This window comes from Lithobates pipiens, unplaced genomic scaffold (assembly GCF_037356315.1).
Source record: "Lithobates pipiens isolate NorthernLeopardFrog02 unplaced genomic scaffold, aLitPip1_a1.2 Scaffold_8, whole genome shotgun sequence".
In the NCBI taxonomy this organism is placed as follows: Eukaryota; Metazoa; Chordata; class Amphibia; order Anura; family Ranidae; genus Lithobates; species Lithobates pipiens.
The window spans coordinates 661,809,993-661,829,065 of NW_027507903.1; the positions used below are offsets into that span (position 1 = coordinate 661,809,993).

Sequence of the window (19,073 nt, forward strand, 5' to 3'; positions counted from 1 at the left end):
ACGGCTCCGCCTACAACCAAAAAAAGCGTCCCGTACATTTTTTTTTTCAATGTTGCCAACTATGCCAGGAGGACGGGCAGGATTTGCAAGTCGGACTTGCTGGGATTAGTAGCCCATCTACATTTATTCTTCTCAAGTAAACCAGTTGCTGCCACAATGGGGTAATGCAGGCCCCGGCCTACAAAGGGCTATCAAGTAAAGACACCGGGACTTATTCGGAGTGAGGCCTAGTCATGTGCTGATGGTGTGAGAGAAGGACTACAACAGTTGGACAGTGAAGTAGAGTGCTGAAGGAAGTGTTCTGAGGTAAAACTGAGGTATAACTACTTACCGCCCGCCCACCATCAAATGACGGCTGGGCGGTGCGGCTCTCGTTCTGGGTGGACATCTTATGATGGCCTCCCAGGACAACTGCTCTCGCACGCCCCCGACGTGCCCCCGATCTGTGTAAAGAGCCATGGCCACATTTCTTTAACCATGTGATCGGCTGTGTCCAATCACAGCCGGTCACATGTAAACACGGAGATGACGGTAATCGGCACTCCTCGCCTCTCACTGACAGAGTGTGAGGAGAGGAGAGCCGATCAGAAGCATCTCCTCACAGAGGACATCTAGGGATGTAATCGGGGCACTGATCATCAGTGCCCTGATTACAGTTAAGTGCCTACCAGCACCAGCATTGATTGCCCACCACTGCCAGCAATCAGTGCCAACCTGTGCCCACAATTGCCAGCAATCTGTGCCCAGCAGTGCCAGCAATCAGTGCCCAAAAGTGACAGCAATCAGTGCCCAAAAGTGACAACAATCAGTGCCCACAAGTGACAGCAATCAGTGCCCAAAAGTGACAGCAATCAGTGCCCAAATGTGACAGCAATCAGTGGCCATCAGTGATGCCAGTCAGTGATGGCTATCACTGCTGCCCATCAATCCTGCCCATCAATGCCCACCACTGCTGTCCATCAATGGCAACTATCCATGCACATCAGTTCTGCCTCTCCGTGCTACCTATCTGTGCCCATCAGTGCCATCTATCTGTGCCCAGTGCCCACCAGTGGCACCCATCAGTGCCGCCTCTCAGTGCTCATCAGTCCCTCCTATCAGTGCCCATAAGTGCAGCATATTCGTGCCTCTTCATCAAGTGCCACCTCATTGGTGCCCATCAGTGCCGCCTCATCAGCGCCTGTCAGTGAAAGAGAAAAATTACTTACTGACAGAAACTAAGAATTTTTTTTTTTTTTTAAATGTTTGGCCTTTTATTTTTATTTTTTAGGAAAAAATAAAAATCCCAGCAGTGATAAATACCACCAAAATAAATCTCTCTTTGTGTGAAGAAAATTATAACAATTTCACATGGTTACAATGTAGCATGACCGCGTAATTGTCATTCAAAGTGTGAGAGCGCTGAAAGGTGAAAAATGGCCTGGGCAGGAAGGGGGGGAGGGGAGGGTGGTAAGTGCCCGGTATTGCGGTGGTTAAGGTCAGCCATCTTGTTCTTGTTGCTTTTATTCTACAAAGTACAATTTATTCTTTGGGGTGTCCCATGTCCCTTTTCCCCCAACCAAGTTCAATCCCCTAATAAAAACAGCAAAAACAACAAAAACAAGCCAGAGGCTGTTCATTGGCTGAGAAGTGTGTCTAATGGATGTCTGACCAGCGGGATGAAATGTGCGGATTCTGCAACACGTAGCAACCCCCGCGGGGGGCACCACTACCTATACATATGAAAGTCACGTGTGATCATATTGTAACCTCACATTATGTGATCGTATTGCACTCTAAAGCCGCGTACACACGATCGGATTTTCCGCTTGCAAATGTTGGGCTGTTGGCGGAAAATCCGACCGTGCGTGCGCTCCATCGGACAATTGTATTGTTCTCCACCATTTTTTTATTGTGCATTAAAAAAAAGTAAATTCTATGCATCCAAAAATCTACCAATTTACCAAATCAAATCATTATTATTCAACCAAAAAAATAAAATAAAAGCCTCATGCATGTGTCCTGCTTCTTAATATGGGGGGGTCACCAATGCCAAGAGTTGGTGAAAGCAGGGGTCTGTCATCCGGAGATAATTCCGCACTCCGGTTGACGCTCTTAAAATATTTTAATTGTATTGAATAGCCACAGTGCACAAACGCAGATTTAGTCAGTTGACGTGTTTCAGCCTATAAGGCCTTAGTCATAACCATGGTTATGACCATAGTTATGACTAAGGCCTTATAAGCTGAAACGCGTAAACTGACATACATGGATTCCTGCATCCACTCTGGGTATTGGAATTAATCAAGCTCCTTGGATGAGTAGGCCCCCCGCTGGAGCTCAGGAGAGCAGCAGTAGTGCAGCCGCACCCTTTGCAGCTATCACAGCTTCAACTCTTCTGGGAAGGCTGTCCAGGTGCTGATGTTGGATGAGAAGGCCTGGCTCGCAGTCTCCATTATAATATGAAGGCCAGTCAAGTTCCTCTACCCCAATCTCCTCTATGTCTTTATGGACCTTGCTTTGTGCACTGGTCCAAATCATTTGGTGGAGGGGGGGTATTATGGTGTGGGGTTGTTTTTCAGGGGTTGGGCTTGGCCCCTTAGCTCCAGTGAAAGGCGTCAGAATACCAGGACATTTTGGACAATTTCATTCTCCCAACTTTGTGGGACCAGTTTGGTGATGGCCCCTTCCTGTTCCACATGACTGCCCACCAGAGCACAAAGCAAGGTCCATGAAGACATGGACTTGGCAAGGGTGGTGGAAAATTTACTTTAAGTGCAAAAATTCACATTATAATAATAACTAAAACATATAAAATGAAGTGTAACAATGTAAAAAAATAAAATTCCAAAGTGCTGTAATGGTGGGAACCTCCCAACGAAGAAGTTGTTGCATGTGAAGTCCATTTGTATGCAATTATCTGTAGAGGGGTTTCCACCATCCCTGCTGGTGTGTATTGTATGTGATGTCACATATCACAGAGACGCTATTGTGGTGATATTGAAGTATATTGAGAGCTCCATACATTAGAGGATTCCACCATTATTAAGTGATTGATTGGTAAGTTAGCGATGCACTTTTTTTTTTTCTTCTGTGGTGTGGGAAGACATAACAGTGTTCCGTGGCCGTTCTTTTACTGACACTTTTTTTTTTTCCCTCCAGTAGTTTATTGTAAATAGTAGTGTGGTGATTACTTATTATACTAAATATCGGCATTAATAAACATCAACAGATTTCAGTTGACCAGTGCCCCACCAGGCCAGCGCCCCATGAACAATGTGCCCGGCTGCTGAGTTCATTTCCCCATACCTGCACTTCATGCACTAATTGGCAGCATGGATAGGCAGCAATCATGGGCACTGATTGGCAGCACTGATTGGCAGCACTGATGGGTGCACTGATTGGTGGCATTGGTTAGCACTGATATGTGCCACTGATAGGCACTGATAGGCAACACTGGTGACACTGATAGGCAGCACTGATTGACACTGATAGATTACATTGGTTGGCACTGAAAGGTAGCACTGATTGGTACTGACAGGTGGCATTGATTGGCACTGACAGGTGGCACTAATTGGTACTAAGTGGCATTGGTTGGCACTTACAGGTGGCACTGATAGGTGGCGTTGGTTGGCACTGATTGGTACTGGCAAGTGGCACTGATTAGCACTAATAGGCATCATTGGTTGGCCCTAATTGGCAGTGACAGGTGGCAGTAATTGGGTGCATTGGTTGGCACCGATTGGCAGTGAGAGGTGGCACTGATAGGTGGCTTTGGCTGGCACTGACAGGTGGCATTGATAGATGCCACTGATTGGCACTGATAGGTGGCATTGGTTGGCCCTGATTGGCACTGACAGGTGGCATTGGTTGGCACTGATTGGCACTGCTAGGTGGCACTGGTTGGCACTGATAGGTGGCACTGACAGATGGCATTGATTGGCACTGACAGGTGACAGTGATTAGCTGCATTGGTTGGCACTGATTGACACTGACAGGTGGTACTGATTGGTGGCATTGATTGGCACTGACAGGTGGCATTGATTGGCACTGATAGGTGGCATTGGTTGTCACTGATTGGCACTGACAGGTGGCACTGATAGGTGGCATTGGTTGTCGCTGGCACTAATGGTTGCACTAATCGGTGGCACTGGCACTGATTGGCACTGACAGGTGGAACTTATTGGCACTTATTGGCACTGATAGGTGGCATTGGTTAGCATTGATTGGTACTGACAGGTGGCACTGATTGGCACTGATAGATGGAATTGGTTGGCATTGACTGGCACTGACAGGTCGCATTGATTGGCAATGATAGAGGAGAGGGGGAGTTTCACATTGAGCAGATCGCTAGGCTTGTAGGAGCCACTAAGTGTGTTAAACTGTCATGTCATTGCTTGCAGAGACCAGCTGTCAAAACTCAGCGGTGAGGTCAGGGGTTGGGCGGGACCAAACAGCTATCATACACCAGCCAACGCGATAAGGACTGGACGGGCTGCTCCATGTATGTGGCTCCGTCCCCTTTCTATCAGCTATCAAACACCAGCCAATGATTGGGCTGCTTAAGAAAAGGGCGGACCCACATACACAGGGGGGGGGGGGGGGGGCTACCGATTACCAACAATATAGACCTGAACACAGATGTGGAGAATACGGGACAATTAGCTGCAGTATAAATCAGTATAAATCACACAAACAGGACACTGAATTTCAAAAGAGCCAACTTCCCTTTATTTGTTTACAAACTTTTTATTAAGTACAGATAGTGGTACACAATGTGTTATCATAAATCGAGAGAAATACAGAGTAAACAAATCATCAAGAGCCAACTTCCCTAAACTACAAACCTTACTAGAAAGCATAAATTGGGATAAAATCGTAGGAAAAAATATAACGGAGGAGAGATGGGTTTGCTTTAGGAGAATATTAAATAAGGGCATTAGCCAATGCATCCCTATGGGAAATACAGTAAATTTAAAAGAGCTAATAAAAGTCCTGGGTGATTTATCTCCAACCTAAAAATGCATATAAAAGCAAAGGAGTAGACCTTCAAAAAATACAAGGCTGAGGGACCATCATTAGCATTCCAACTTTACATAGAATGCAACAAGGAATGTAAAGGTGCAATAAGGACGGCTAAGATAGAACATGAATGACACATAGCGGAGGAGAGCAAAAAAAAAGTGTATAAACAGTAAAAAAGGGAGGACAAACCGTATTGGCCCCATAAAGAATGAGGAAGGACACCTGATTACAAAGGGTGGGGAGATGGTGAGGGTATTGAATAGGGATGAGCCGAACACCCCCTCTATTCGGTTTGCACCAGAACATGCGAACAGGCAAAAAATTCATTCGAACACCATTAAAGTCTATGGGACACAAACATGAAAAATCAAAAGTGGTAATTTTAAAGGCTTATATGCAAGTTATTGTCATAAAAAGTGTTTGGGGACCTGGGTCCTGCCCCAGGGGACATATATTAATGCAATTTTTTTTTTTTTTAAACGGACGTTTTTTCGGGAGCAGTGATTTTAATAATGCTTAAAGTGAAACAATAAAAGTGAAATATTACTTTAAATTTTGTACCTGGAGGGTGTCTATAGTATGCCTGTGAAGGGGCGCATGTTTCCCGTACTTAGAACAGTTGGAGTGCAAAATTACATTTCTAAAGGAAAAAAAGTCATTTAAAACTGCGGCTGTAATGAATTGTTGGTCCGGCAATACACATAAAAGTTCATTGATAAAACCGGCATGAGGATTTCCCCACAGGCGAACCCTGAACCAAAATTTAAAAAAATTCCATACCGGGCCCTTTATGTCTGGTATGGAGTTTAAGCGGAACCCCACGCCAAAATAAAAAAAAATGGCATGGGGACCCCCCAAAAAATCCATACCAGACTCTTATCCAAGCACTCAACCTGGCAGGCCACAGGAAAAGAGGGGGGGATGAGAGAGTGCCCCCCCCTCTTGAACCGTATCAGGCCACATGCCCTCAACATTGGGAGGGTAGCCTGATTGGGGTAGCCCCCCAAATCACCTTTTCACCATGTTGATGGGGAGAAGGGCCTCATCCCCACAACTCTTGCCCAGTGGTTGTGGGGGTCTGTGGGCGGGGGGCTTATTGGAATCTAGAAGCCCTCTTTAACAAGGGGACCCCCAGATCCCACCCCCCGTGAAAAAAAGTGTCAAAAATGTTAAAAAAGATGTTTTTTGGGTTTTTGACAAGTCCTTTATTAATTTATTGGTCTTTCCTCCACTTCTTCTTCCATCTTCTTTCTTCTGGTCTTCGTTCGGTGTTCTTCTTCTTCCTCCGCTTCTTTTTCCAGTCTTCTTGTCTGGTATCTTCCTGTGGCTTCTTCTTCTCTGCTTCATCCTCCACACGATCCACCTCAGTTGGAGTCTTCCGCTGTGTGACGCTTCTGTTCAGGTGACAGTTCTTATATAACGGATGATGGGGCCACCCGGTGACCCCGTCTCCCTCTGATGCACGGGGACTTCCCTATGGCTTTCCCTGTGTCATCAGAGGGGGGCGGGGTCATCCATTTACAACACAGGGAAAGCCATAGGGAAGTCTCCATGCGTCAGAGGGGGGTGGGGCCACCGGGTGGCCCAGCCCTCCGTTTTATAAGAACTGTGACCTGAACAGAAGCATCACACAGTGGAAGACTTCCACTGAGGCGGATCGTGCGGAGGAAGAAGCGGAGAAGAAGCCAGAGGAAGATGCCAGACAAGAAGACCGGAGGAAGATAGAAGAAGAAGTGGAGGAAGAAGAAGAACACCGATTGAAGACCAGAAGAAAGAAGATGGAAGAAGAAGCAGGGAAAGAAGAAGAAATTAATAAAGGAATTGTCAAAAACCGTCTCTTGTCTTTTTTGACACTTTTTTGTGAAATGGTAGGGGTACATTTGTACCTCATTACCTAGTCACACAGGGGGGCCGAGATCTGGGGGTCCCTTTGTTAAAGAGGGCTTCCAGATTCCGATAAGCCCCCCAACCGCAGACCCCCACAACCACCGGGCAAGGGTTATGGGGATGAGGCCCTTCTCCTCATCAACATGGGGACAAGGTGCTTTGGCGGGCTCTCTCGTACCCCCTCTTTTCCTACGGCCTGCCAGGTTGCGTGCTCGGATAAAGGTCTGGTATGGATTTTGAGGGGGACCCCACGCAATTTTTTTATTTCAGCGTGGGGTTCCCCTTAAAATCCATACCAGACCTGCAGGGCCTGGTATGGAATTTGGGGGGGACCCCCACGCATTTTTTTTTCACATTTTGGTTTGGGGTTCCCCTGTGGGGAAATCCCATGCCGTTTTTATCAATGAACTTTTATGTGTATTGCCGGGACCGACAATTCATTGTAGCCGCGAGTATTTTTAAATTACTTTATTTCCTTTAGAAATTTTATTTTGCAATCAAACTGTTGTAAACAAGAGAAACATGCGCCCCTTTACAGGTATACTATAGACACCCCCCAGGTATGAAATTTAAAGGAATATTAGACTTTTATTGTTTCACTTTAAGCATTATTAAAATCACTGCTCCTGAAAAAACAGCCGTTTTTAAAACTTTTTTTGCATTGATACATGTCCCCAGGGGTAGGACCCAGGTCCCCAAACACTTTTTATGACAATAACTTGCATATTAGCCTTTAAAATTAGCACTTTAGATTTCTCCCATAGACTTTTAAAGTGTGTTCCGTGGCTTTCGAATTTGCCACAAACAATCCAAATGGTTCGCTATTCAGTGAACGGGCAAACAGCCAATGTTCGAGTCAAACTCATGTTTGACTCGAACATAAAGCCCATCCCTAGTATTGAATTTATTCTTCTCCTCAGTCTTCATGAGGGAATCGGGGGGCTTCAGTAACCAAAACTGCAGTGTTTATCCTCATGACACATCACAGGAAGCACCTCCATGGATAACAGAGGACAGAATCAAAATTAGACATGGGAAACTTAACATTAATAAATCACCGGGGGCCACTACTGACAGTCTACTGATTAGAATGGTACCAGCTGATTGGAGAGAAGCCAGTGTAGCACCAATATTTAAAAAAGGGCCCCAAATGCGTCCCTGGAAATTACAGACCAGTTAGCCTAACATCAATAGTATGTAAACTCTTGGAAGGGATGATAAGGGACTATATACAAGATTTTAGTAATGAGAACGTTATCATTAGCATGGATTCATGAAGAATCGTTCTTGCCAGACCAATCTAATAACCTTCTATGAGGAGATGAGTTTCCATCTAGATAAAGGAAGGCCCGTAGACGTGGTATATCTGGATAAAGGAAAGCCCATAGACGTGGTATATCTAGATAAAGGAAGGCCCGTAGACGTGGTGTATCTGGATTTTGCAAAAGCATTTGACACAGTTCCCCATAAACGTTTACTGTACAAAATAAGGTCCGTTGGCATGGACCATAGGGTGAGTACATGGATTGAAAACTGGCCACAAGGGCGAGTTCAGAGGGTGGTGATAAATGGGGAGTACTCGGAATGGTCAGGGGTGGGTAGTGGGGTCCCCCAGGGTTCTGGGACCAATCCTATTTATTTTGTTCATAAATGACCTGGAGGATGGGGGTGGGATAAACAGTTCAATCTCTATATTTGCGGACAATACTAAGCTAAGCAGGGGAATAACTTCTCTGCAGGATGTGGAAACCTTGCCAGAAAATCTGAACAAATGAATGGGGGGAGGGGCAACTACATGGCAAATGAGGTTCAATGTAGAAAAAATTAAAATAATGCATTTGGGTGGCAAAAATAGGAATATAATCTATACACTAGGGGGAGAACCTCTGGGGGAATTTAGATGGAAAAGGAGCTGGGGGTCCTAGTAGATGATAGGCTCAGCCATGGCATGCAATGTCAAGCTGCTGCTAACAAAGCAAACAGAATATCGGCATGTAATAAAAAGGGGATCAACTCCAGAGATAAAACAATAATTCTCCCGCTCTACAAGACTCTGGAGTGTGCTGTCCAGTTCTGGGCACCAGTCCTCAGGAAGGATGCACTGGAAATGGAGCGACTACAAAGAAAGGCAACTAAGCTAATAAAGGGTCTGGAGGATATTAGTTATGAGGAAAGGTTGTGAGCACTGAACTTATTCTCTCTGGAGAAGAGACGCTTGAGAGCGGATATGATTTCATTATACAAATACCAGACTGGTGACCCTACAATATATAAATACCATACTGGTGACCCCACAATAGGGAGAAAACTTTTCCGCGGAAGGGAGTTTAATAAGACATGTGACCACTCATTAAAATGAGAAGAAACAAGGTTTAACCTTAAACTAAGTAGAGGGTTCTTTACTGTAAGAGCGGCAAGGGTGTGGAATTCCCCTCCACAGGCGGTGGTCTCAAGAAACTAGTAGATAAGCACCTGAATGACCACAACATACAGGGATATACAATGTAATACTGACATATAATCACACATATAGATTTGGCTTGATGGACGTGTGTCTTTTTTCAACCTCACCTACTATGTAACTATGCTTTGGCTTCATTCCTGTCTCAGTCTCTGACCCGGAACAAGTATAGAGATAATGAATTCTGAAACTTTTCTGATTCTTATCCCCAGCATTCTTGCTCCAGGGCAAAGACTTAAAGTGGTAATAAACCCAAAAACAAAAATTATATATATTGAAGCTTATCAATCTTAGGCTTTTTTTCCATTTAATTCCCCTGGTGATCCTGCCAGTAACACACATCCTGTCTTAGGGTGGATCTTATCTATGGAGTCACCACTTCCTCCAAGCCTTTGCTGATCAATGATCCAGTCGCACCACCCATCCCTATGATGTCACCAGACTCCGGGGTGGAGTTCTCACATCTCCCCCCACATATCGTTATACAACCTTTCAGTACATTAAACACAGCATGGAGGGGTTCAGTGAAGGTGGTGGTGAAGGTGTGGAGGTGTCGGATCGGGTCACACAGATCATAAAACGAGATCCACCCGGCCTCATAATCCAGATCTATCCTGACTCTGTTACTGGTGAGATTGTCAGGTAAGGGGATCTCATTACCGTCATGCATCACAAAATACTGATGACCAGACCTGTCCAATCCCCAGGACTTTTTATTCTCTCCAATCTCTGAATTATGTCCTTTCCTATCTATACTGGGGTAACACATCCCGACTACCCATTCATGTGATCCCCCGACATCCACATCCCAGTAATGTCTCCCTGAGGAGAAACTCTGTCTACTTATTACCTGAGGATGCCACTGAAATCTCTCTGGTGCTTGTGGGCGCTTCTGGTTCCTATCTGACCTGGATACAGTTTTCCCATCATCTGATATATGTAGATTATTATGAGCTGTGTTTCCATCCAGTAATATTTCTTCAGAGTAACACATCCCAACTCTCCAGCTCCCTGACCCCCCGACATCCACATCCCGGTAATTTAGCCCTGAGGAGAAACTCTGACTGCTCATCACCTGAGGATCATCCTGAGATCCTTCTTGTGTTTCTGGGCGATTCTGGTCTATATCTGACCAGGATACAGTTTTCCTGTCATCTGATATCTGTAGATTATTACCAGCTGTGTTTCCATCCAGTAATATGTCTGCATATCCCAGTTTGGGGAAGTATACATTTACCTCTGTTATTATATCAGATAAACCTGTGTGTAAGACCCCCGCCACATCCAGACCCCCTCCATCATGGAGGAGCTCCTCATGTCTCTCTCTGTCCTCATTATCTCCATCCTCAGTATCACACAAGTCACCTGTGTCTGATTCCTGTAAGACAGTCAGTGGATCCGTCACGTTACACAGCTCCTCAATGTGACGCAACTTCCTGGACAGCTCCTCCTTCTTTATTTCCAGATCCCGGATGGAGATGGAGATCCGCTCTGCCCTCCCGGAGATGTCCCTTAGAGCTCTCTTCTCCAGGTCTTCCAGACGTCTCCTGATATCTTCAAACAGGCCAGTGACTCTCTCTGTGTCACCGGCTTCTTCTTCTTCTACTTTCCTCCGGTGTTCCTGCAGACTCTGGACTCTTTCCTCCGTCTCCTCTCTCTTTGTTAAAAGTTTCTGCAGAACATTCCTCAGTGTCTCCTTCTTCTTCTCAGAAGCCTCATCCAGTGACTTCATCTCATGTCCTTTATGTCCTCCAATCATACAATACACACAGATACAGGTATTATCTTCAGTGCAGTAATACTCCAGGCTCTTCTTATGGACGGAGCATTTCTTGCTCTCCATGGACAAGGTGGGGTCACATAAGACGTGTTCTTGGGACTTTTTGTGGACTCTCAGGTGTTTATCACACAGAGAAACCTCACATAGCAGACAGGATCTAACAGCAGGTACAGGAGAGTCCACACAGTGAGTACAGAAGACCCCCTGCTGATCTGGCGGAACAGACAGGCACTTCTCCTCCATGTTACAAAGTTTCATGTTCTTCTGCAGTGCAGGACGATCCGGAAACTTCTCTCTACATTCAGGACAGGAATATCCTCCAGACCCCTCCTGTGTATCCAGCACACGATCAATACAGACCCGGCAGAAGTTGTGTCCACATATCAGGGTTACAGGATCTGTATATATGTTCAGACAGATGGAACAATCAAGCTCAGCTCTCAGATCACCAGACGCCATCGCTGACAGGAGAAGAGAAATGAAATAAAAGTCTAGAACTAGAAATGCAGTTGAACTGGTTACAGATTTCCTGCACAGGGCGAGGCTGAGCTCCACTCTCATTTCATTTGTTAAGAAACCTATCGATGTCAGATTAGGACAAGCCCCATGATTGTGTACATTTACACTTATAAAAATACATTTTTAACATTAACGTGATCAGCATTAAGGATGAGCCGAACACCCCCCGGGTTTCGGTCCGCACCAGAACCTTGCGAACAGACCTAAAATTCACGTGAACTTTAGAACCCTATTAAAGTCTATGGGACTCAAACGTTCAAAATCAAAAGTGCTCATTTTAAAGGCTTATATGCAAGATATTGTCCTAAAAAGTGTTTGGGGACCTGGGTCCTGCCCCAGGGGACATGTATCAATGCAATTTTTTTTTTAAAACGGACATTTTTTCAGGAGTAGTGATTTTAATAATGCTTAAAGTGAAACAATAATGTGTAATATTCCTTTAAATTTCATACCTGGGGGGTGTGTATAGTATGCCTGTGAAGGGGCGCATGTTTCCCATGCTTAGAACTGTCCCTGCACAAAGTGTCATTTCTGCAGGAAAAAAAGTCATTTAAAAGCACTCGTGGCTATAATGAATTGTCGGCTCCCCGTAATACAGAGAACAGTCATTGAAAGTCACTGATAAAAAAAAAAAAAACCGTGGGGTTCCCCCAAATTCAATTACCAGGCCCTTCAGGTCTGGTATGGATATTAAGGGGAACCCCGCTTCATATTTAAAAAAAAAATGACGTGGGGTTCCCCCCAAAAATCCATACCAGACCCTTTATCCGAGCACGCAACCTGGCAGGCCACAGGAAAAGAGGGGGGGATAAGAGAGCACCCATCTCCTGAACCGTACCAGGCCACGTGCTGTCAACATTGGGAGGATGCTTTGGCGGTCTGTGAACCCTCAAAGCACCATGTGTTGATGGGGACAAGGGCCTCATCCCCACAACCCTGGCCGGTGGTTGTGGGGGCCTGCGGGCGGGGGGCTTATCAAAATCTGGAAGCCCCTTTTAACAAGGGGATCCCCAGATCCCGCCTCCCCTGTTTGAAATGGTAACGGGTACATTGTACCCCTACCATTTCACAAAGAAAGTGTAAAAAATTGTTAAAAAAGACACACACTGTTGGGATAAGTCCTTTATTAAAAATAAAAAAAGATTCCAGCTGTGGTAATCCACTCTTGGTATCCAGCGATGGGTGATCTCTTCTCTTCTCTGGGGTCCAGCGATGCCTGATCTGTTCTCCGGGGTCCAGTGATGGGTGATCTCTCCCGATGGTCCAGCGCAGCGCATCCTGTCTCCACTGGAGACACTGCGGGAATCCCGGGAGCCTGACACGTCTTAGCTGAGGAGGACAGGGCCACCCGTCACTTGACCCCGCCCCCTCTGAGGCAAGGGGAAACCCGGGCTTCCGCAGTGACGTGTGGGTGACCCCGCCCCCTCTGATGTAACAGAAACCTGCATTACATCAGAAGGGGTGGGGTCACTGGGGAAGCCCGGGTTTCCCCTTGCGTCAGTGGGGGGCGGAGTCAGGTGATGGGATTGCCCTTGTCCTCCTCAGCTAAGACCTGTCAGGCTGCCGGGATTCCTGTGGTTCTGAGGGACACTCTACAAAGAGTGACAAACGCAATAAAAAAAAAAATATTATAAGTGGTGTGATAGACCAGTGGCCCCCAAAAACGACAGATTGAAGCGGGGTGTTATATACCTTCTTCCACATACATACTGCACTTCTCTAGAGACTTTTGTCACAGGGTCATTTAAAAAATGACAGGCAGAGGAAGAGGCAGGCCCTTCCGCAGAGGTGGTAGGGGTAGGGCAGGAGCAACAGGCTTGAGCCAAAGTGGCGAATTGCAGAAAGTGCGTGCGATTATGTCAAAGGACACACCAGACTTGGTTGAGTGGCTCACTCAGCCTTACTCTTCTGCACCCTCCTCATCCTCTCGATCTGCACCCTCTTCTTCACTCCCTGCTGTGTGCACCCCCAAAGACACTACCACCAACACCACCACCACCACCATATACCCTCTGCTTGAGTCACAGGAATTATTTTCTGATCCATATCAAGAGGACATTTCTGATGCGCAGCCACTCTTGGTATTGGATCTGGAAGAGGAGGTAGCAACAACCGCCACTCAGCAGTCTCAAGACAGTACCCAGATCAGCCCAAGGAGGAGGTTGGTCCCCGCTGCTGCTGCCTACTCCGAGATCTCTAATTATAGTGGTGGGGAAAGTGACGTCGATGATGACGTGTCTAGTGATGTCACGTGGGTGCCCACAAGAGAGGAAGAGGAGGGGAGTTCAGAGGGAGATATGGACCAGCAGATAGGGAGGAGAAGCAGGCGGAACTTAGATTGCACAGGAGGGACAAAGCCGACTGCTAATGTATCAGGAGTGAGGCATCAACCATGTACGGTCACATCTGGTGCTCCCAGGACACCGGCACATGGCTCCGCAGTGTGGGATTTTTTTAACGTGTACGCTGCTGACAATAGTGTTGCCATCTGCAATCTTTGCAGTCAACGCATTAGTCGCGGTAAGCCCAACACTCACCTAGGGACGAGCTGCCATCACCGAGCCCAGTGGGAGCAACGGAACCCACAAAGCCACACTCCAGGCTCTCACCGTCCAGCCTCATCTTCTACTTCTCCTTCTCCTCTCTCCTCACAATTGTCCTCCACTCCTCCACTCCACCTTCCATCATGCCATCCTCGTGTTTTTCTGGAAAAAGGCAGGCTTCTGTGGGCCAACTTTTTGAGCGTAAAAAAATGATGACGCCGGATAACCCTCTTGCCCAATGGTTGACGGCTGGCTTGTCAGAACTGATAGCCCGCCAACTACTGCCATATAAACTGGTGGACTCAGAGGCCTTTTCGAAAATTTGTGGCCATTGGAACACCACAATAGAAGATCCCAGGAAGGAAGTATTTCTCACAGAAGGGCATCCCAGAGCTATATGGCCATGTTCAGCGGCAAATGAATGTATCTCTGGCACACAGTGTCGGTGCCAAGATACATCTGACCACAGACACGTGGTCTAGCAAACATGAGCAGGGAATGTATATCACTTTTACTGCCCACTGGGTGAACCTTCTGACGGCCGTCAAGCATGTAACCCATGGCACCCGTGTAGATTTGGTTTTGCCGCCTCGGATTGCATGCAGGCCTGGCTCTTCTTCTCCTCCTCCTACTCCATCCTCCTCCCTCTCCTCCTCGGCTGACTCCTCCTTTTCCACTGCTAGCGTCTCTTCCGCTGCGCCGCCCAAGCTCCCCAGAACCTTTTCGACATGCCAGGTGAGACATTGCCATGCTGTGCTGCATCTGTTGCGCCTGGAAGCCAAGAGCCACACTAGCCTGGCACTCCTTTCAGCTTTGCGTTCACAGGCAGATCAGTGGCTAACACCGCTCAATTTGACAGTTGGTAAAGTGGTGTGTGTCAATGGTGCCAATCTGCTTAGCGCATTGAGACAGGGCAAAATCACACACGTGCCATGCATGGCACACATCTTAAACTTGGTTGTGCAGCGATTCGTTGTCCAATACCCTGGGGTCCAGGACATCTTGCGGCAGGCACAGAAAATCTCGGCCCATTTCAGAAGATCTTACACGGCCATGGCTCGCCTTGCTGACATTCAGCGGTGACACAATCTGCCGGTCAGACATCTTATTTGCGATTGCCCGACGCGATGGAACTCAACCTTCTATATGCTTGATAGGCTGCTCCAGCAGAAACGTGCAGTTAACGTCTACCTGTATGAACTCTGCAGCAGAAAAGGTTCTGGGGAGCTGGGGTTTTTTTCACCGCGCCAGTGGCTGCTCATGTGTGACACATGCAGACTTCTGTGCCCATTTGATGAGATCACCAAACTGGTCAGTCGCAGCCATGGCGCCATCAGTGACATGGTACCTTATGCCTTCTTTATGGAGCATGCATTGTGTTGTGTCATTGATCAAGCCATGGAGGAGCAGGAAGATGAGGAAGTTGCAATGCTGGATGAATTCCCAGGGGGGCTACTCTATCTGAGACAAGTCAACAACAGGAGTCTGAAGAGGAGTCAGAGGAGGATGGTGACGGGGTGGATGAGGAGGAGCAAGAAGAGCATGCTTTAAACCTTTCTGGGATCCTTGTTGTTGTGCGTGGATGGGGAGAGGAGAATGAGGAGGACGACATTATCCTGGATGATGAGCAGGAGCCAGGCCACCACACCGCTTCCAGTTTAGTGCAAATGGGGGCCTTCATGCTCCAGTGTTTTAACAGGGACCCCCATATAAAAAGCATAAGGGTCAAGGACTAGTACTGGGTGACAACGTACTTAGAACCCGGTACAAACACAAAATGGCGGAAATGTTACCACCGTCACAGAGGGCTGTCAGAATGGAGCACTTACAGACCTTGCTTCGACAACTGCTGCATTCTGCTTTTGCGTGCGCTGGCAGAGGAGGAATTCCCACTCCAAGAGAAAGGCCGCGTACACACGCGGGGACTGTTCGGCCAACTTTGTCCGCTGAACAGTGTTTCGGCGGACAGTCCGCCCGTGTGTGGGCGTTCAGCGGACAGTTTCAGCGAACAGTCCGCTGAACAAGGTTTTTCGGAATTTCCGAAAAACTGTCCGCTGAAACCTTGTTTTTTCAGGAGCAGTGATTTTAATAATGATTAAAGTGAAACAATAAAAGTGTAATATTCCTTTAAATTTCGTAGCTGGGGGGTATCTATAGTATGCCTGTGAAGGGGCGCATGTTTCTGGTGCTTAGAACTGTCCCTGCACAAAGTGTCATTTGTGCTGGAAAAAAAGTCTTTTAAAATCACTTGCGGCTATTGTCGGGTCCCGTAATACAGAGAACACTCAATGAGTGTTCTCTGCATTAGCCGACAATTCATTCATTCATTGATTAAAAAAAAAAAAAGCGTGGGGGTTCCCCTAAATTCAATTACCAGGCCCTTCAGGTCTGACATGGATATTAAGGGGAACCCCGTGTCAAATTAAAAAAAAAATTGACGTGGGGATCCCCCTAAAAATCCATATCAGACCCTTTATCCAAGCACGCAACCTGGCAGGCCGCAGGAAAAGAGGGGGGACGAGAGAGCGTCCCCCCCTCCCTCCTGAACCGTACCAGGCCACATACCCTCAACATTGGGAGGATGCTTTGGGGGTCTGTGACCCCCTCAAAGCACCTTGTCCCCATGTTGATGAAGACAAGGGCCTCATCCTCACAACCCTGGCCGTTGGTTGTGAGGGTCTGCGGGCGGGGGGCTTATCAGAATCTGGAAGCCCCCTTTAACAAGGGGACCCCCAGATCCCGCCCCCCCTGTTTGAAATGGTAAGGTGGTACAAAAGTACCCCTACCATTTCACAAAGAAAGTGTCAAAATGGTTAAATAAGACAAACACACTTTTGAAAAATTCCTTTATTAAAAATAAAAAAAATAAAAAAAATATTCCAGCGGTGCTAATCCACTCTTGCTATCCAGCGACGGATCTCCGGGGTCCAGCGATGGATGATCATATCCAGCGACGGGGGATCTCTCAGTCCAGCGCTGTCCATACATCCGTCTTCTGTCTCCACTCCGGAGACACTGCAGAGAGCCCAGCGATTACGTTTCTTATATTAGGAAGGCGGGGCCACGCGTCACCTGACCCCGCCCCTCTGACGCTGGAGAGGGAAGCCAGGGGTTCCCCAGTGACGTGTGTTTGACCCCGCCCCCTCTGATGTAACGCAGGTTTCTGTTACATCAGAGGGGGCGGGGTCAAACTCAAGTCACTGGGGAACCCCTGGCCTACCCTGACCTTGTCTCTCCTCCATGGCCTTCATGAGCTTCTGAGTCCTGAATTGTCAAAATGTCACATATAAAAAAGAATGCTTGTCGTTGTCGATCCCAGATTCACTTCATACATGTGTTATGTCAGTGTCCATGTTGTGGGACTATGTGTGCACAGCTAGTAAGTATTTTGTGGCTGAAAATATGACCTGTAGGTTTTTAAGGTTCGCCTGCCATTAAAGTCAATGGGGCCCACCGCAAACTTTGTGGTTCGCGAACTTTTGGTCGCGTTCGCAGTTCGCGTTTGCGAAACGTCCCGTCGGAAATTCGTCCATCACTAGTGAAGAGTAGGGGATATCAGGGTCAGCTTGGAGAAGGACAAGAGTCATCAGGGTATAGGACAGGGATCAGCAAAGCAGAGGAGAAGGGTCTGTAGGGCAGAGGAAAGGGGGTCAGAAGGGCAGTGTACAGTGGTCAGAAGGGCACTGTGCAGGCATCAGCGAGACAGAGGACAGGAGTCAGCAGGGTAGAGGGCAGTGGTAGGCAGGGTGGAGGACAGGGATTGGCAGGACAGAGAATAGGTGTCAACAGGGCAATGGACAGAGGTCAGCAGTAGGGATGGGCAAACAGTTCGGCCTGAGGATGAGTTTGGGCCGAACATTTGCCTGTTTGGCCGTTCGCTGAACATTCAAATTTGCAGGGTCTTCACCCCAGCGAACACCCCGCAATGCACAGTGCATTCTGTTCTCAAAACTTTGCCCAATCAGGGCGTAGTGTAAGCTGGTGGTTAAGGAACGGGGTCGGGATGCCGCCGAATGCATTACAAAAGATAAGACATCAGCGGGGCCCCTGGACCAAATAAATCAAGAGCCCCCTGTCTGGCCCCACCCATGACCCACTCTGGCCCTGTCAATGACCCACCCCTTGGCATAGCCCCACATTCCACACAAAGTACAACAAAGACTCTGTTAGAAAGGGTCCCTAGAGACTACAAAGGAGTATAATGGGACCTGGAGGGGGCCTCTTTCTAATAGAGTGTATAGGGAATATCTTCATTCACTCTGGTCCTCATGGGACCCCCTCCTTGTACCATAACTCTCACCCCTGTACATTACACACTCCTCACCCCTGAACCCTGTCCATTACAAACTCCTGATCCCTGCACATTACACACTCCTGACCCCTGCACCCTGTGCATTACACTCCTGACCCCTGTACATTACACACTTCTGACCCCTGCACCATGCACATTACACACTCCTGACCCCTGCACCCTGTACATTACACTCTTGACCCCTGCGCATTACACACTTCTGACCCCTGCACCCTGTACATTACACATTCCTGACCCCTGCACCCTGTACATTACATATTCCCGACCCCTGCACCCTATACATTACATTCTCCTGACCCCTGAACCCTGTCCATTACACTCCTGACCCCTGTACATTACACACTCCTGACCCCTGCACCCTGTACATTACACTCTTCTGACCCCTGCACCCTGTACATTACACACTCCTGACTCCTGCACTCTGTACATTACATATGCCCGACCCCTGCACCCTATACATTACATTCTCCTGACCCCTGAACCCTGTCCATTACAAACTCCTGATCCCTGCACATTACACAATCCTGACCCCTGCACCCTGTATATTACACTCCTGACCCCTGTACA

The 19,073-nt window shown here is 47.4% G+C and overlaps 1 protein-coding gene across 1 annotated transcript; it reads right to left on the reverse strand.

Moving 5' to 3' along the window:
- Positions 1 to 7,542: 7,542 nt before the first annotated feature.
- Positions 7,543 to 11,681, reverse strand: LOC143961832 (E3 ubiquitin/ISG15 ligase TRIM25-like). The gene has a single exon (XM_077471165.1). It carries the CDS (start codon positions 11,589 to 11,591, stop codon positions 9,717 to 9,719), a length of 1,875 nt encoding a protein of 624 aa, XP_077327291.1. The 5' UTR covers positions 11,592 to 11,681; the 3' UTR covers positions 7,543 to 9,716.
- Between the last annotated feature and the right edge of the window lie 7,392 nt (positions 11,682 to 19,073).